This window comes from Microcaecilia unicolor, chromosome 11, assembly GCF_901765095.1.
Source record: "Microcaecilia unicolor chromosome 11, aMicUni1.1, whole genome shotgun sequence".
Lineage (NCBI taxonomy): Eukaryota > Metazoa > Chordata > Amphibia > Gymnophiona > Siphonopidae > Microcaecilia > Microcaecilia unicolor.
The window spans coordinates 125,412,770-125,433,094 of NC_044041.1; the positions used below are offsets into that span (position 1 = coordinate 125,412,770).

General features: G+C 44.6%; 1 protein-coding gene across 4 annotated transcripts in view; it reads left to right on the forward strand.

The window, feature by feature from the left end:
* The window catches only part of CAPN1 (calpain 1), a 145,142-nt gene that overhangs the window by 67,562 nt on the left and 57,255 nt on the right, over positions 1–20,325 (forward strand). For all 4 annotated transcript variants that reach the window (XM_030219876.1, XM_030219875.1, XM_030219873.1 and 1 more), the window contains exon 4: positions 11,558–11,676. In XM_030219876.1, the coding sequence (XP_030075736.1) occupies positions 11,558–11,676 (119 nt within the window). The remainder of the gene's footprint in view (positions 1–11,557; positions 11,677–20,325) is intronic.

Below are 20,325 nucleotides of genomic sequence, written 5' to 3' on the forward strand. Positions count from 1 at the left end.
TGCAAATACTATCAGGTGACACCTGAATTTTGAAGGAGTAAACAATCGATTTGCGTTTACCCCTTTCCACTCTATTCAGGATTTTATAGACATCTATCATATCTCCCCTCAGCTGTTTGTTCTCCAGGCTGAAGAGCCCAAACCTCTTTAGCTTTTCATCATATGAGAGTTGTTCCATCTCCCTTTATGATTTTGGTCATCTTTCTCTGTACTTTTTCCAGTTTTTCTGTGTCTTTTTTTGAGATATGACGACCAGAACTGCACATAGTACTTAAGGTGCAGCCGAAACATGGCATGATAGAGAGACATAAGAATAATCTCTGTTTTATCCTCCATTCCTTTTCAAATAATTCTTAATCTACTATTTACTATTTTGGGGCACCAATGCACAGTGAGCTCAGGTTTTCAATGTATTTGGCACAATGACTCCAAGATCTTTTCCTGGGTGCCGAATACTAATATGGGACCCAGCACTATCTAGCTACAGTTGAGATTATTTTTCCTTCTGTGCATCACTTTGCACATATGTTCATATTCAATTTCACTTGCCATTTAGATGCCCAATACTCCAGTGGCAAAACACACCCCAAGCTCTGGATGTTACTTTCCTCTCTGCAGGATATCAGCACACCCAGTTTGCAAGCCCTGTGCTGTTGCAGCTCTTTTCTAGTGGGTGATGTGCTGCTGAAGAGAGAGATAAGGACCAAATCTTATCAGTACAGTGCCTTCCTAAGAGCAGAAATGGAAAATTAATCTCTCTAAAAATGGTTTTAATAAAGTTGTTGTGTATTTAGAAAAGATTTTTAGGGTGATGCCAGTCTGATCAATAAAAAAAAAACAACCTTTTTTTTTCACATGAAAAATTTGATTCCTGCAAAGTTATAAGGAATTAGAAATCTTGAGCTGATACAACAGTTATAAAGCAAGCCAGTCTCCACTCCCCTCTTAAGGTGGCTTATACTGCTACTGTGCAGTAAGAGTGTTGCAGAGGGAGAGAAATTTCACCCATTCCCGCCCATCCCCAATAGAATCTAACCAGGGGTGTGCTGGTAAATTTTTAACAACAGGCTCTTTCTCCGGAAGTAGCCAGCTCTGCAGTTGGAAGGGCCGGGGGTGGGGGGTGGGGGTGGGGGGGGGAGCAACACTTGCCTCTCTCTCCTCCCTCTCTTCGTACGGGCACGCTAGGCATACCTTTGCTGGCAGCCACTAAATGGACTGCCACCACTCCCAACGTCTTGCTCTCAGCAGCATGCTGGAACTTCTCTCACATTGCTGAGAAGTCCCAGCCTGCTGCCCAGAGCTGGAAACAAGGAGCAGGGAGCAGAAGTAGTCTATTGACTTGGCTGGCAAGGCTCAGCATCTCCACCAGCAAAGTAAAAGATAATTCAGCAGGGGGCCCAAGCCCACATTTTGGGAGCCAGTTGTTAAAGTAGCCATGGAGGGCCCTACTTTAACAACCGGCTCCCAAAATTCTTAAAAACTTAACAACCGGCTCTTGCGAGCCTGTGAGAGCCTGCTCCAGCACACCACTGAATCTAACCCATATCCACCTATACCCACTAAGATCTTTGGCATCCCCACCCATTCCCACAATTAATCTGTTCCATCCCCACCCGTACCTGCAGGAGTCAATGCTATTATTTAGTTGCTCGCAGCCCTCTGTTTCCTCTCAACCCCAGCGGCCTCCCATGGCCTTTTGGATAGTATTCAACCAATGAATGTTTTGAGCCTTAGTCTGGTGTTCCAGCTGCCTCTGGGCATTCCAAGCCTCATTCTGGTGCTCCAGATGTCTCTCTCCATACATTACAAGCCTCATTCTGGTGCTCCAGATGTCTCTCTTCATACATTACAAGCTTCATTCTGGAGCTCCAGTTGCCTCTTTCAGTGCATTCCAAGCCTCGTTCTGGAGTCACCAGAAATTTTAATTACACTCTCTTGGGAATCCCATGGCAACTTCTTCCATCCCCATGGGAATCTCATGGTAACTTCTTCTACCCCTGCAGTAATCCCACAAAACTTCTTCCATACCCGTGGGTACCTGCAATTCCCTTTCCTGTGCAGCCCTCTGCTGTGCAGTGGGAGTCTTCAAATAAACCTGCTGGTATGTTTTTCCAGTTCTGATCCATTGCTGAATTTTATCTGAATGTACAGTAAACCCTGGATTCTATATATGGCCTCTGAAGTTGTGTGTGCAATTTGGTTGTGTGGCCAAATTGCACGCACAACTTAATTGTTTATCAAGCCAATCAGTGCTGGTAATTAGCCACTAACAAGCAGTTATTGGCACTAATTGACACTAATTAGCGTTTACGTTCATATTTTTCTAAGCATATTCTGTAAAGTGGTGCACATAAATTCTAATACGCGGATCTCAAAAGGTGGCGTGACCATGTGAAGGGAATGGGCGGGTCGTTGGTGCTCCTAAAAATTATGCACACTGTTATAGAATATGCCTGATCTGCGCCTAAGTCGTGCCTAAATTTTAGTTGCAGAATGAGCGCTATGTGTATTCTACAAACCGCACCTATTCTACAAACCACACCTAACTTTATGTGCGCTTTGTAGAATTGTGCTGTGTGGTTTGTTTTGGCGCCAGGGGCCTTACTCTATAAAAGTTATGAGCATAACGTAATCTATTTTGGAGCATAGATTAGGCTCGTAATTTATGAGCATAAATTTATGAGTATAAATTATGCTCGTAAATTTAGGAGCATAAACTTTGTAGAATAAGGCCCCATATGTAGAATTCAGTCCTAACTGTGGGGCCCTTTTACAAAGCATTGGTAAGCTCCACGCAGGCTTACCGCACGCTAACTCGGGACTACTGCCAGCCCAATGCTGCAACTGATGGTAGTTCTGTTTCGGGCGTGCACCATTTAGCCGGAATTTTTTTTTATAACGCGGCAATAACCCAGTGGTAATTGGGCATTGCTTCACACTGCCTGGTTACCATGGGAGCCCTTACTGCCACCTCGGTGGCGATAAGTGCTTCCTGCCGCATGGCCACGCAGTAAGAGTTATCTTGCTGCATGGCTATTTTGGGGGGGGGGGCATTTTACTCGCTGCATAAAAGGGGCTGTGGTGCACAGGAAAAAATGGCCCCCACCGCTATTTCAGGGACCTTTTTCCCACAGCTTACTAAAAGGACCCCTGTGTACAAGAGGGTCTTGGATAATGGGACATTCCTGCATTACAAAGGTAATTCTATAAACCAGGGGGCTCACATTTATGCGTGTGTTATGTGTGTAAATGTTTAGAATAATGGCATATTTGCAAGAGGGTGTACACAGGGGCAGAGCATGGGTGGGGCATAGGCACTCCCACTTCCAGTGCAGTGTGCCTGCTGCACTTAGGTACATACACTTACAACAGATCTATGGCTGGAATAAGTGTGAGCTATCCGGCATATCGAACAGACCTCCAGTGATGTCTTACGGCTTCTCTTTCCGATCTCCGAACCTGGGACCCTACGTTTACCACCATTGTGAGCCAGGACACTGCTTTTTACTGCCTTTGTTTCTGCATTGTTTGAGGGGTTACCATTGTTTTCCATATTACCCGATTTTTCATTTATCCGACAATGGGTTGGTCCCGTTTAGGTCAGATAATCAAGACTTTACTGTATATACAAAACTAAGGGTCCCCTTTACTAAGGCTTAGCACACACTAATGGCATTAGTGTGTGGTAAATGGTAAGAAGCCCATTTTATACCTGTGGATTTCTTAGCAATTAGTTTGTGCTAATTCCCTTAGAGCGTGCTAAGTGTTAGTAGAAGGGCACCTAAAATATTTAAATGAAAACAAAATAAAAATCAGCCAAATCAAATCAATTTCATTCTACAAATTCTTACAAATAGAATTTATGTTCTCATCAATAACTCATTAAAAATCCATCTTCAATTTTTGGCAAACTGAAATATGATTAGTGCCAAAAACATGTTGATAGGTCTTTTCTGTATGTATGAGTTGTAGCACAGTCCATGTAGCATTTTGGTGGCCTTTCTTCAAACTGCAGCCACCTTATCAGTGCCATTTTGGAGGTTTGATCTCCAGGACTGAACACAGGGGTTTTACTAGAGACTTGCAGAGGTAATATTACTTCCCTCTGTGGGAGTAAAGGTTTTTCTGCATGTAAAGTCAGTTTTGAATGTAGAAAATGCTTTTTATAAAATTGTGCAGACGTCTGCAGGCGTATGTGTGTGTGTGTACCTACAGGATTGTGTATGGAGTTTTGATGTATGTATGTGTATATTTTATAAAATGCATGAGTATGACGGTCATTTTAGATTTAGGGGCGTAGCCAGACCTCGCGGTGGGAAGGGGCCAGAGGCTGAGGTGGGGGGCACATTTTGGTCTGCTGCCCCCCCCCCCCCACCGTCCTGCTGCTCCTCACCTACTGCTGCAGCAAATTCCTTGGCTGGCAGGGGTCCCCAACCGCCGCCAGCCGAAGCCTTCTCCAGCGCCAGTCTCCGGCGCTGCCATGTTGCCTGTCTTGCTCTCTCTTCCCCCTCACATCCTGCACACTCCTTTTAGTGAAATGAGCAGTTTCACTAAAAGGAGTGTGCAGGATGTGAGGGGGAAGAGAGAGCATGGCAGGCAATGTGGCGGCGTCGGATACCGGCGCTGGACAAGGCTTCAGCTGGTGGAGGTTGGGGACCCCCACCAGCAAAACCAGGGGCCCAGAGGAAATTTCGGGGGGGACTCAGACCCCTGTTGTCCCATGTAGCTACGTCACTGTTTTAGAAGGTCTGTTTGCAATTTAGACATACATAAGTTGGCATTTAGACATGTATATCACATACGTATTTAAATCCCAGTTTTAGAAAGCCAGGGTATACATGTCCAAATCGCAAATATGTATATATGGCAAGGGGGCATGGTCTGGGCATGTTTTGGGTGCGACTGTTGGGGGGGGGGGGGGGGAGAGAGCAGAAATATACATTCACATTCCCCATTTCAGAATAAGTGAATGTTTGTGTTCCCTGAGATCAACTTTGGGATTTACATCTGCTGCCTCAGACATCTAGATTATGTAAAGATGCTTGTGTGGTGCAGTTTTTACTGGAGGGGTTAAGGGAAGTATTTTTTTGTCCCCCTCCTGAAAGCAACACAGGAAAATGATATCATGCTGTGAGATCGTTGGGGAAATGTATATATATATGTATATGGGCCCAATATTTAGGCTGTGGCAGTAAGTGACTGGCAAGTCACTTCCAACCGCAGGCTGAATTAACCTTGGATATTCAATGCTGGATCATGCATGGCTTCCATCGTTGAATATCTGGGTGTGTCAGCCGACCTGGAAGTTAACCAGACACTGGCTGATATTCAGACTGGTGCCTGGTTAATTCAGCACACAAAGTTAGAACAGCTCTTTTGCTGTCTTAACTTTATGCAGTTACTTAGCTGGTTAACGAACTGAAAAGTTGACACTCCGTCCTAACTCCACCTCAGCTCACCCTAACCTGTTCAGTTAGGGGATGGCCAGTTGTTGAACATATTCAGCGGAACTAAATATTAGCGTGTGCTAAAAAAGCTAGTGTGCCTTAGTAAAGATCCCCTAAGTGCCTAAATGAGAGACATCTCGAGTTAGAGTGGATTTGTGTTTGATATTTTTGTAATTAGGGAAGTGTAGAATGAGATAATCCCTTGCAGTTAAAGTTGAGTTTTGAGTTGAGAGATCTATCATGTCACTCGTATAGTCTGGAGCCATCCCATAAATGATATTGACCCTATATGTTTCTAAAATGGCAAACATACATGCCTATGCGCCGGCACATAGATATGTTATGTTACCACATTGACCCTGCTGGTATTTTAGATGTTGACAATTGCAAAATGGGTACTACCGCCACCCATAGCAAATACAAGTCCATTCCTGCATGCATTTTAGAAAAGCCTCTATGTTGGAAGATCCTTTTCTAAAATGCTAGCTTAAATATACATATCCTGACCTGGATGTCTCTATTCCTGTTTGCTTGTTCTTTCTAAAATCTGTGGGTCGGGTGTAAATTTGTGTGTGGGCATTTGTGTACTCTTGGGGCTGAATCTGAGAGCCTGTTTTGTAAATGCAGATAGTAATCCATGTTGCCTTTGTAAAATAGGAATAAACTAGGTGCTTTTTTAGTTTTCTTCCTAGGCGTCCTGTTCTAAAATCAAGACCCTTATGCTTTTCTGTCGACTTGTCACACTGATGGGCTGATGATCAGAAGCAAACTCAGGCACTAGAGGCTATTAGTGCCTTACTAGCGCCTGTGTTTGCTACCGCCCCATGATCAGATTCCCTGAGCGTGTGAAACAACGTGCTCACGGGCTCTGAATGCAACTAGCATGCAGATGCATGCTAAACAGGGCTATTAGCACAAGTAGCTTGCTAAACATATTCCTCCCCAATGATCCGTGAGCAGTTACCAAACATTGGCGTGCTGTCTTCGGCAAACCCTACGCCAGCTTGGAGCTGGCGATAGGGTTTGCAGACCATTGGGGAGGAATGATGGGCCCTGTTCAGTATGCATTTGCTTGCTAGAAGGCCCCCATTCCCCCTAATACAGCCCCCCATCTCAGGAACCCCGACCCCCAGCCATTGAAACGGGGGCTGGAGGTCTAGTGGACCTCCAGTCCCCCCTGACACAGGTTCGGGGGGGGGGGGGCTGGAGATCTGGTGGGTCTCTAGCTCCCCAACACCCCTAGCACCAGGGCTTCTTTTGGGGGCATGCTAGGGGTGGTTGGGGCGGAAGACCCACCGGATCCCCAGCTCTCACTGAACTTGTGTCGTAGGCTTGGGGTGGGGGTTTGTGGGGGGCACTAGGCCACTAGAGCCGTGCTGTTTGGGGATCTGGTGGTCCCACAGACCTCCAGTCCCTGTGTTTGACAGCCCAGACCTGTCAAACAAGTATGATCAGAGATAATAGCATGCATAAATTTGCATGCTATTATTGCTGTTCATAGAGGCGGTAAAGCCCTGTGCTGTTCCAGCGCTATTTTTAGAGTGCTGTTTGGAACAGTGTGGGGCTTTCGATCATCTGGGCATCAGACTGAGGTCATCATGGACGATGATCCTCAGGTCACTTTCTTGTTTGTTGACTGCAAGTTCTTCACTTCCAAAAAGGTATTTGGCCTCATTATTTTGCATTTTTTGATCATATTTCTACCTTTATGACGTCCTCTGGCATGTCTACTTTGTTGCAGGTTTTCATCTCATTTGCAAAGAAATACTCTTTTTCCCAAACCTTTTCCTATGTCATGTTTAAAGAACTCTCGCCTAAACTTGTAATTAGGTTAAGGTATTCATTATAAAAGAAAACTTGCGATATGCTTTTTATTTATAACAAATAAACAAGCATACACTTGTTAAAGCAACTCAGAGATATGAATACATATGAACATTTATCTTTCTCAGATCAGAAATCCAAAGAGAAAGGGGAGTGGAATTAAAAGATAAGGAGGTCATAGAAGGAAAAAAAATTAGAATAGTCTTCATGTGATCCAGTTCCAGCAAATACCTAAATTCTTGCAAATCTTTATACTAACTTTTTCGAGTACAGGAAAGCTCTAAGTTGTTCTGGAAGGAAAAAGACGTACTTTACTCCAACATATCTCACCATACATTTACAAGGATAGCTTAACAGAAAAGTTACACCAAGGTCTTTAGTTTCCTATCTCATGGCTAAAAAAGCCTTCCTATAATCTTGAGTAGATTAGTAACATCAGGATAAATCCAGACTGTCCGTAAAAAAGGGACTACGTGCAACGAAAATATGATCTCAGAACGGCATTGAGGTTCTGTTTGAAAACGAAGGAGACCAATAAAATAGATTGCTTATTTATTTCAGATATTGATTGTTCCAATAAAGTTCTAAGATTATTTAGGTCGAAATTCTCTGCTTGAACTTGCTCCCCTGCCTGTTCATCTGGCGCATTCTTAGGTGAAATATAATAAATATAATTCAAAGGAGGCATTGTTTCAGAAGTAGATTTCAGGTTTTCCAGCAAGTACTTTTTAAACATATCAGGAAAATTTAAAATGTGAAGACTGACCAGCTTATAATCGAAAGACAAAAACGCCTATATTGCGACCTAAATTGGGAGATAGGCGTTTATCTCCCAAAAACGAATAACGCGGTATAATCGAAAGCCGAACTTGGACGTTTTCAACTGCACTCCATCGCAGAAGCGTACAAAGTTGACGGGGGCGTGTCGGAGGCGTGGTGAAGGCAGGACTTGGGGCATGGTTATCACCCGAACAGAGATGGGCGCCTTTCGCCGATAATGGGAAAAAAGTATGCGTTTGTAGCTAGAATTTAGGGCACTTTTCCTGGACCCTGTTTTTTCACGAATAAGGCCCCAAAAAGTGCCCTAAATGACCAGATTACCACCAGATGGAATCGGGGATGACCTCCCCTGACTCCCCCAGTGGTCACTAACCCCCTCCCACCACAAAAAATGATGTTTCACAACTTTTTATTTTCACCCTCAAATGTCATACCCACCTCCCTGGCAGCAGTATACAGGTCCCTGGAGCAGTTGTTAGGGGGTGCAGTGGACTTCAGGCAGGTGGACCCAGGCCCATCCCCCCCCACCTGTTACAATTGTGCTGCTTAATGCCTAGTCGTCCAACCCCCCCAAACCCACTGTACCCACATGTAGGTGCCCCCCTTCACCCCTTAGGGCTATAGTAATGGTGTAGACTTGTGGGCAGTGGGTTTTGAGGGGGATTTGGGGGGGCTCAACACACAAGGGAAGGGTGCTATGCACCTGGGAGCTCTTTTACCTTTTTTTTTTTTTTGTAAAAGTGCCCCCTAGGGTGCCCGGTTGGTGTCCTGGCATGTGAGGGGGACCAGTGCACTACGACTCCTGGCCCCTCCCACGAACAAATGCCTTGCATTTATTCGTTTTTGAGCTGGGCGCTTTCATTTTCCATTATCACTGAAAAACAAAAACGCCCAGCTCACAAATTGTCGAATAAAACATGGACGTCTATTTTTTTCGAAAATACGTTTCGGTCCGCCTCTTCACGGACCCGTTCTCGGAGATAAACGCCCATGGAGATAGACGTTTTCGTTCAATTATGCCCCTCTGAGTCTTCTAACATGATTTTCCAGTTGCTCACTCTTTCAATGGATCATAGATTTATCTTTAATAATATAAGCAGATAATACTTGAAGAATTCACCTCGTCTTGGACATGCTTAATTTGAGTAGAGCAGTCTCCTTACTCCTTCTATGTTAGCAGCAAATAAATCCATTTTACTTACTAAAGTGGAAACTTCACCTGTAGTCAACACAACAGTAGCTTCCAATCTTTGTAGAGTTCTCAGTATACTTTCCAAAGTTATCACCGTGGGGGAGGCCTGCTCAGGTACTCCCTGGATCTCTTCCACAGCAGCTATCTTGCAGAAGCTGCTCCCTCAATACGGATTGCCCGACTCACTTCCGGAATGGGTTCTCTGTTGCAGCTACCACTGGATACGGTGGGGGACAAGCCGCCAGAGGGGAGAGTGGTGTTTCCAGCCCCAAGGCGTCAGATGCTCCTTCATCTGACATTACAGCAGGGCATACCACTCTGGATCCTTGTACTGGGGCTCTGACGGTGAACCAGTCAATTCTGTGCTGGAGAGGTGAAGATGTTCTGGCTGGCGAGGGTATCGGCTGAACCATACCTTTACGTTTTGTATGCAGCATTATAAAATAGAAGAAAAAGTTTCCTCCAGCAAACACGGAGAGAGCAATAACTGTCAGCAGCCTCATGCCACCACTCCCCTACGGCGGTATGCTTTTTCATAGTAAGGAACATGTTTGTTTTAAAGTCTGACCATGTATCTACAGAGAGTGATGTTGCATGTACTTGTGTTTTATTATACCAATAAAATAGATTTCACCTAAAGACATTGAGCAGGACTAGGCCTAGCCACTTTCACTGCCCAGGACCCCATTGACTGCCTCTGTTCAAGTCCTGTTGGTTACCAAATTTATCATTAATCTCCCATTTGTCAGACTCATGGGATCATAGATCATTAGTTTACTCACTGGTCTTCTGGTAGAACAGTGTCAAAGGCTTTACTGAATTCCAGACAAACCATATCTACCGTACCCCTCTCCACTACTACCTTCCTCCCAATCTACTATTCTGGTCACTTTTTTCAAAGAATCAGTATACTCTGGCAAGATTTTCCCCAAACATGTTCATATGATTCTGCAACATATTGGCTTCAGGGTATTGCAGTATTCTGTCCTTCACTAGGGCATTGTTTCTCAACCCTCTTCTGGAGGCACATATAGTCAATTGAGTTTTCAGGATTAACACAATGAATATGCATGAGATAAATTAATAGATTTACACGCAACAGGTCTCCAATTTATATTTCACGTATGTTCCTTGTAATTCTGAAAACCCAGCAGGCTAGTTGTGCTTCCAGGAGGGGTTGAGAAGCATCTACTAGTTAGCTTGCCCATCATTGATATTAAACCAACATGTTTGGGGCTGGCTTGCCTGTGGAGGCAGCATTCATGGCCCCAGTGGGGAGGGATTCATACTCATTGCAAAATGGTACCGACTAGTGGCTGGATACAGACTCTCCATGCAAGCTTCTAGAAGGAGCCCTGATATTACCACAGCGGCAGAACTAAAATAATTTGGGAGGGGATGTGAAACTGAAGGAAAGTTCCCCACTAGTTGCAAACAAAGGCTTCTGGTGCCAGATCTCTGCTTCTTTCTCCTCTCACTAGGGGAATGGCACTGTATCTGCTCTTCTCGAGTCTCTTGGAGCCTATCCTGTGTCAAGGGATAAGCTGAACAGAGCTGTGAGGGTGCAGTCAGCAGCTCCGTTAACCCCTTCAGGATTCTGGAATAAACTCTATCTGGTCCTGTGATATATTTCAAACCATTTATATGCTACTTTTCCAATAGAGCAGATAACAAATAAAACATGCTTAATAAAACTAACAAAACAGTTTGCTTGCATTTGCCAGTACGCTGAATGCTGTCTCCACTAGCATTGCACAACTCTGCACTTATCACAGCACCATCATCGTAAAGGTGTTTGGCTGAGTCCTCGTTTTTGGTGCACGAAGCACAGAGATGATGATATATGCTTTTGGAATCCGCAGACCTTAATCTCTCTTTTGCTGCTGTTTGCCACAACTTTTGCCTTCAGGGAGAACCTCTTGCATACAAGCCAGAACACGAAGGGGAACTGTGTACCCAGCAAGATTCCTCCATTAATCCCCTTCCTGACTTAGCGGCTGGGGTGAGGAACCACCTGTGATGTAAAGGTGCTCTGTGTTTCCTCTTTAGCGAAAGCTGGCATCCACTACTTTTTCCTACATGAAATCTGTATGCTTTTTGGGATCCTGCTAGGTACTTGTGATCTGGCATAGTAGTTTTTGGCAACAGAATATTGGTTTGATGGGCAATTGATCTGACCCTGTATAGCAATTCTTATATTTTATGTTTTCTGTTTCTCAGCCAAGGTAAAGCCTGTTGAATGACTCCAGTGCTAAGTCACCTGATTGCTCAAGATGCTGCTCACTGACTTCTCTCTCACTTTTCTGTTCTGTAGGAGACTGCTGGCTCCTTGCCGCCATTGCCTCCCTTACCCTGAATGACACCATCCTCCATCGTGTGGTTCCACATGGACAGAGCTTTCAGGACGGATATGCTGGCTGCTTCCACTTCCAGGTGAGGAGTTTCGGTGGAGCTTGTGTTCAGTATGAAGCCTGCATTCAGGGTCAGAAAGGGAGGTGTGACATCTGTCAGCACAGGACAGTCTGCTGACATGCATATTTAGGGTCACAAGGAATGCTTCAGGGAGGTCTGACACCTGTTGGTAATCTTATTGAGCACTGTACCTCTGGAGCTCCCCCTTCGGCCTCTTTTATCACTTCACACTTCTCTCAAGCCGTTCCAGTGCTTTTAGTTCTCATTTATAAGGATCTTGTTGGCCAACTCAGGGGAACAGATGTGTGTTCATAGGAGAAAGGAGAGGTTATTCTTAAATTCTGAGTTACCTCAGGACACTCCTGTAAAATGAGTTGTACAACCACACTGAGACATTTTGGACTTGATTCACTAAGACAGGGGTAGGCAACTCCAGTCCTCGAGAGCCGCAGGCAGGTCAGGTTTTCAAATTTTCAAATTTTATGCAAATCTATCTCCTGCATATTCATTGTGGATATCCTGAAAACCTGACTTGCCTGCGGCTCTCGAGGACCAGAGTTGCCTACCCCTGCACTAAGGAATCAATTTTCAAAGGGTTTACGTGGAGGGGCATAATCGAACGGGGCCCAAGTTTTCCTGAGGGCGTCCTCGCAGGACGTTCCCGCGAAGGGGCGGGGAAACCCGTATTATAGAAACAAGATGGGCGGCCATATTTCGTTTCAATAATATGGTCGGGGACGTCCAAATCTCCACATTTAGGTCGACCTTAGAGATGGTCGTCCCTAGAGATGGTCTTCCCCGATTTTCAACAATAATGGAAACCGAGGACACCCATCTCAGAAATGACCAAATCCAAGCCCTTTGGTCATGGGAGGAGCCAGCATTCGTAGTGCACTGGTCCCCCTGACATGCCAGGACACCAACCGAGCACCTTAGGGGGCACAGCAGTGGACTTCATAAATTGCTCCCTGGTGCATAGCTCCCTTACCGTGTGTGCTGAGCCTCCCCCCCAAAACCTACTCCCCATAACTGTACACCTCTACCATAGCCCTTAGGGATGAAGGGGGGCATCTAGATGTGGGTACAGTGGGTTTGTGGTGGGTTTTGGAGGGCTCACATTTACCACCACGTTTAACGGGGGGGGGGGGGGGGGGGGATGGGCCTGGGTCCGCCTGCCTGAAGTGCACTGCAGTACCCACTAAAACTGCTCCAGGGACCTGCATACTGCTGTCATGGAGGTGGGTATATTTGAGGCTGGCAAAAAATATCTTTATTATTTAATTTCTTTATTATTATATTATTATTATACAGCACAAAACAATATAATATTGCAATTTGTAATAAACTTTACAAAAATCGAAATTCTTTTAACAAAAGTTGAAATATGCTTTTATAATTTTCATCCTAAGCATTAAAGAAATATAGATCCAAGAAAATAAGAAAATTACTTTTTAAAACAGATGTTAATTCAAACTGGGAGTGCTTCTGACCCATTATCTTCCTCCTAGGTATCTTATACAGTGTTCGTTCTGTTACATGACTATCACATTCACATTCTCTTCTTCTTTAGAAATCAGGAAATCTTCTAACTGTTTAGGTTCAAAGAATTGATAATTTTTTGATTGACACAATATTCAACATATACATGGAAATTTGAGCATAAAATTAGCTCCAATACCCAAAGTCCTTTGACGCAATGCTAAAAAAGCTTTGCGTCTCTTCTGTGTTTCTCTGGCAAGATCTGGATATATTCTTATCTTGGATCCTAAAAACAGTGAATCTAAATGTCTGAAGAAAAGTCTCAAGACTGTGTTATGATCCATTTCTACTAAGGCAAAAGATACTAATGCTGTTGTTCTTTGAGTAATAACTTCCAATGAGGATTCAATAAAGGAAGTTAAGTTCATACCTACAATACCATATTGATGACATTAGTCAGATAATTGAGTCACTGACGATGAGTAGAGTTTGGAGTTCCCACAGGTTATTCTTCCTGATGAAGACCCGTTGAAACTCAGTTGGAACTATTAGTGAAACAATTGCGGATCAGCTAGAGTCGAATCAAGGACTAATAAGATGGGATGTACAGATTGTTAACTTTTTGACACAACACTATTTTTGTTGTTTATTAATGTTTTTCACGCTTCATGGATATCGCTTTTGTTGGGGGAAACACTCTCTGAACTGGGTGTGGATCCATCTCCACGTAATTGGCGCTCATTACCATACTGAAAAAGCTTACAGATAAGTACTAATACACAGTGGGTCATTCACGAGAATATTTCAGCTGTTTGATATGAACGGTACTAAACCAGTGACTCAATTATCTGACTAATATCATCAATATGGTATCGTAACATCTGTTTAGTACCTAGTTCTAATTTGTATAGTATGAGAAACGTATATAAATATATTCAATATAAGCATTTTGAATTAGCACTAATAACGGTTGATGCAATAATTAATACAAGCAGCTTGATATAGCATTAATAATGGTTGATAATTGCCTAATCAATGTTCTTTGTTATTAGATGCTTGATAGAGACAATACGTTTGTCCCTACACAATTGAGAACGCCAAGGGTGCGATGATGGTTCTCTACTCAGCTAGTCATGTTCTATTATGACTGACGTGTGAACTGAGCACTTTTCACAATATATTCATATTTATGATTTAATAGTAGATTATATTTTTATGCATATTTTGGTAATATTTCTCCTGAAAAAGATTTATACCTTAAATATATATATAATTGAATTGGGAAGTATAAGTTTATTTATTCAATTTACTACTGATATATTTTGAGTTAAAATTTAATGCCAAGAAGTGTACAGTGATGCAGTTGGGGTGCAGAAACCCAAAAGAGAGATACCGGATAGGAGGGGAGGAATTAGTAAGCTCAACTCAGGAGAGAGACTTTGGGGTGTTGGTGTCTGAGGATCTGAAGGTGAAGAAACAATGCGACAAGGCGACGGCCGTGTCCAGAAGGATGCTAGGCTGCATAGAGAGGGGCATAACCAGCATAAGAAAGGAGGTGTTGATGCCCCTCTGCAAGTTGTTGGTGAGGCCCCACTTGGAGTATTGTGTTTAGTTTTGGAGGCCGTATCTTGCTAAAGATGTAAAAAGACTGGAAGTGGTGCAAAGAAAAGCTGCAAAAATGGTATGGGATTTGCGTTGCAAACTGTACGAGGAGAGACTTGCTGACCTGAACATGTATACCTTGGAGGAAAGGAGAAAGAGGGGTGACATGATACAGACGTTCAAATATTTGAAAGGTATTAATCCGGAAACGAACCTTTTTCGGAGACGGGAAGGCAGTAGAACTAGAGGACATGAATTGAGGTTGAAGGGGGGCAGACTCAGGACTAATGTCAGGAAGTATTTTTTCACAGAGATGGTGGTGGATATGTGGTATGCCCTCCTGCGGGAGGTAGTGAAGATGAAAACGGTAATGGAATTCAAACGTGCTTGGGATAAACACAAAGGAATCCTGTTTAGAAGGAATGGTTCCGCGGAATCTTAGCGGAGATTGGATGGCGACGCCGGTAACTGGGAAACAAAATGGGAGCTGGGCAGACTTCTACGGTCTATGCCCTGATCGTGACTGAATAGATAGGGATGGGCTGGAGTGTAAATTTTAAGGGACTTCGACATTAGCTTCAGAACTTAGTACAAGAACAGTGCTGGGCAGACTTCTACGGTCTGTGCCTTGAGAAAGGCTAGGACAAATCAAACTTGGGTATACATATAAAATATCTTGTTGGGCAGACTGGATGGACCGTACAGATCTTTATCTGCCATCATTTACTATACAAAAATTAGAAGCTTGGGCTAATGCTTGGCAGAAAAGCTTTAATGTGAAGAAATGTAGAAAGATACATTTAGGGTGCAGAATTCCAAATGAGCTGTATGTGATAAAGAGATGAGAGGCTGATGTACACAGACCAGGAAAGAGACCTTGGGGTTATAATGTCTGTAGATCTCAAGGTGGTAAACAATCTAGTAAGGCTTGGCTACTTTGAGAGAGGTATAACCAGCAGAAAAAAGGAGTGATAATGCCCTGTCCAAGTAATTGGTGAGACTGCATTTGGAGTGCTGTGTTCAGTCTTGGAGGCTTTTTCTTGTAAAGGATATAAAGACTCAGTTGTTCAAAGGAAAGCGATCAGAATAGTATGGCGTTGGCACTAGTGGTGTAGCCAGACACCCAATTTTGGGTGGGCCTGCGTCCAAAGTAGGTGGGCACAAGAACACCCTGACCAGCATCTCTCCCTTCCCCCCCTTCCGCTGATGATCCAGTCTCTCCACCTCCCCCCCCCCCCCCCCCCCCTGTTCAAGCCTCTCATAGACTTGTTACTGTAAAGTCTATGATTTTTTGACGTATAACCTTGGCACCCCAATCACACCTGAAGTCTCTGTTATTTTTCTGAAGTCTCTTTTATTTGAATAAATCACAGATAATTTACTCACAGACAGATGTTCAGAAGTGCTGCTCCAGGGCACAGAGACTCCGTAATCTGAGAGCTGCTGGAGGTGGAGATCTGAGGAGAGGTAGCTTTATTGCAGGTGAGAAATAGTTAAGCAGATAGAAGTGGTTCAAAGCTGGGTGACTGGAATGTGCGATATCTCATTAGGGAGGAGATATTTTCAAATAAAAAAACAAGTTCGTTGCAGGGAGTTACAGCAGGACAGAGCTCTCTGGGGCACAATGGTGCATGTTCCATGTCTCTAACAAGATGGTGAAATGCCTCATGGCTGAAGGGACAAAGAGGTGTTGAAGCCTCACACAGACTCAGGGAGGAGCAGATAGAGACCAATGGAGACAGAGCCTGCCATCGGGTATCAAGGGGTGGTCCTAGAGGACGGCTCTCGATTGGAGGGAAAAGTCATACCTGACTGACCTCTCAGGACAGAGATAGTAAGACTGAACGGGAAATGATAGCAAGTAGACACAGGAGCCAGGCTTGGCTGAGAGAGAAAAGAGGTCTGGGCAGCCTCACAACCAGTAGTAACCATTCTTATTCAGACAGACAAGTGTGGTTGCATTGCCTGTGAACCACATTACACACAATGCCTTGCTCACATATCTTTGCAGAGTGAAGGTCCTAAGAAATGAGAATAACAGTAAAAGCATTACACACATTTTAGAATCACATTATAAACTAGTGCAAGGCAGTCAGTGGACAGAACACCCCCCACGTACCTTTTTAAACACCAGTTTCTTGCCGGCAGCAAGTAGGGACTGATAACACTCTGCTTGCACAGTCCCCACAGCCTTCCCTCTGACTTACTCCTCCATATGTGGATAGGGTTACCATATGGCTCCAGAAAAAGGAGGACAGATTGAGTCAGTCTGGGTTTTACTTCCATTGCTTTCAATGGAAGCAAAACCTGGATTGGACCAGTCTGTCCTCCTTTTTCTGGAGCCATAAGGTAACCCTATATGTGGAAACAGGAAGTTGCATCAGAAGGAAAGCTGTGAGGCTGGCGTGAGCAGTGTTTATCAGTCTCTACAGCAAAGAACTGGTGCTTAAAAGGTACGCAGGAAGGAGAGATGCTGGGATTTTGCAATTGGTGGGACTTGGGGATCCCCACCAGCCACATCATAGGTGTGCCGCTACTGGGTGTGCCCAAATCCACCTGGGCCCACTTGTGACTGTGTCATTGGTTGGTGCCAGAAGATCTGCGAGGAGAATCCTTGAATATGTATACCCTGGAGGAGAGGAGGCACTGGGAGATATGATACAAACATTTAAACTCTTGAAGATAGTAAGGAACAAAATAACCTCCAAAAATGGAGAGACTACAGACCTAGAGGACATAAAATTGAATTGCAAGGAGGAAAAAGCAATATCGGGAAATACTTTTTATGGAGAGGGTTGTGGATGCCTGGAATATTCTTCCATGAGAAGTTGTGGGACAAAAATGTTGACAAAATTCAAAAGGTGTTAGATAAATAGAGGGGTTCTCTTATTGACATGAAGATTGAATAAAAGTATAGAATATTTCTACTCACAGTAAAACGTAAAAATAACTTCCACACTTAAAGATTGAAAAAAAAGGTAAACTGTTTGTGTGTATGTGTATGTGTGTGTGTGTGTGTTGGGGGGGGGGGGGGGGGGTAGACTGCACTGGACATCAGTTACAACCCTAAAGCCTCTTATGAGGAACAGTATCAAACTGATGCAGTTTTGTGCTCTTCGTTTTTTGTCCTTCACCGTATTTGCGCTCTCCGTTCTTTTCTTTCGTCTGCATCCATCTGCGCACTGCTTCTTACTCTTGTCATCACCCATCTCGCTTACTACAACTCGCTTTATGTTGGACTACTGCTTCTGGCCCTAAAGCCTCTAAGCTCATCCAATCCTCTGCGGTTCATTGGGCACAGCATTTTGACTGCGTAGCCCCATTATTTCGTACTGAACATTGGCTTCCTGTCTTCACCCACATATTCTCATATTTGTTTTTAAAAGCTGTCACCTCACCACTCCAACTTATATTACAGTCTTCTCAATCACTGCACTCCCACACATTCCCTCTGTTCATCTCAAGATAACCTTCTCTGCCTCCCTTACCCCCTTCCTCCATTAAAACATCTCTGTCAAATCTGCCTTTAGCTGTTTTGGCCCAAAGCTCTGGAACTCCCTTCCTCCTCACCTGAGGTTGGAACCATGTCTCACGAAATTCAAAGTGCTGTTGAAAACCCATTTCTTCAACGAAGCCTTTGGTCCCCCTCCTTGTTCGTCCTTTCTTTCTCTCCTTCACTTATTTATTTATTTATTAGGATTTATTAACCGCCTTTATGAAGAGATTCACCCAAGGTGGTGTATAGTAGGTACTGTTTAACATCAAACTTACAGTTCTGTTGACAGCATAACAATAGTAAAATGTACAAGTATCAACATAAATACAATGAAAGAGGAAACTTGAAAACAGCAAATTGAAATCTAATAATAAGACTACCGTGAAACAGGATCAAAGATATACACATTTAACAGCACTGAAATTCAAATAACAGAGATATAGTACGATGCAAGTGTAATAGTGATGGAATATCTAATAAGCACACAATTACTTTCAAATAACATTTGTTATGATACTGCAGTAATACTTTTCTACAATACAGCGTACCATATAGCTGAGGGGCCAAATGCAGATATAGAGGGGCCCTTTTACTAAGTGTCCAACGCGTGTCAAATTGCCGCTACCGCATGCCCCGGGGGGTAATTCCATTTTTGGCGCGCACCCAAAAACACACGGTAGAAAATATTTTCTATTTTGTACCACAGGGCGCATTCCTGGCGGTAATCGGCAGTTGGCGTGCGCTAGACACTTACTGCCCGGTTAGCGCATGAGATCTTACTGCTAAGCCAATGAGTGGCATTAAGGTCTGAGGCCGAAAATGGACGTGCTCTGCTTTTCATTTTTCCGCACATCCATTTTCCAGCACAATAAAATTCCCTTTTATACAGGTGCACTCAGGAAATGGACCAGCACGTGTCCAAAACACACACCTACATTTTGGGCATGCCTTAGTAAAAGGGCCCCATAGATGGGAACAAAATGCATGATACTGAGTCAGTTGCGCTAATTAAATGGGTGGCTAAACTAAAGGCAAGTTCTTTGTACAGTTAAGCTATAAGGAACTGGTCTAAGTTACAGTGTGTGTAGCAAGCTAGTCTAGAATGGGTGTATATTCAGTCACCCTATGTATTAAAGGCTTGGGAGCAGGGCCGCCAAGAGACTGGGCCAGGCCCGGGGCAAGGCCGCCCCTGGGCCCCCCCCCTCCATTCCCCCCCCCCCCCCCAAGGTCGCCTGCCCCCCTCCGTCCGCCACCGGGCTGGGCCCCTGCATTGAAATCACAGCGCCTCTTACCTCCGTGTGAAAGCGCTGCAGGCAGCAGCAGATCGCGGGCCTCCTTCCCTCCCTGTGTCCCGCCCTCGTCTGACGTAACTTCTGTGAGGGCGGGGCACAGGAAGGGAAGGAGGCCTGAACAGGGAGGCAATCTGCTGCTGCCTGCAGCGCTTTCACAAGGAGGTGAGAGGCGCTGTGATTTCAATGCAGGGGGCCCCGCCCGGTGGCGGATGGAGGGGGGCGGGTAGGACTGCGGTGCTGGGCCCCCCTTGGAGGCCCGGGCCCGGGGAATTTTGTCCCCCCTGTCCCCCCCTCTCGGCAGCCCTGCTTGGGAGAAGAGCCAGGCTGCTTCCTGAAGTAGAGGTTTCCCTCTCACCACCTTCCTTTTCTCTTAATCTTTTTTTTTTTAACCACCTGCTACATGTCTATCCCATTTCAAATTTTTATTGTATATCAATCTTGTCTTTAACCTTTAATTTCTGTTGTAAACCACCTAGATGGCATTTCCCTGGCCATTTTATGGTATGTCAAATGTAAATAAATAAATAAAGAAAAATAAATAAAAAAAGGGGGAGGGAAGGTAACACACATGGAGTCGCAGGGACAACCCTGGCCGGTTTTCTGGGTAGATTCAATGGGCCCAGGGCCGCCGAGAGGGGGGGCAGGGGAGACAAAATTCCCCGGGCCCGGGCCTCCAAGGGGGGTCCGGCGCCGGGTTCAGGCCGCCGGCACTGCAGTCCCCGGTCTCACTTGCCTGCCTCCTTGGCTCCAGGCCCCCTGCATTCGAAGCGGCAGTCACAGATCACCTCCCTTCGGGCCTTC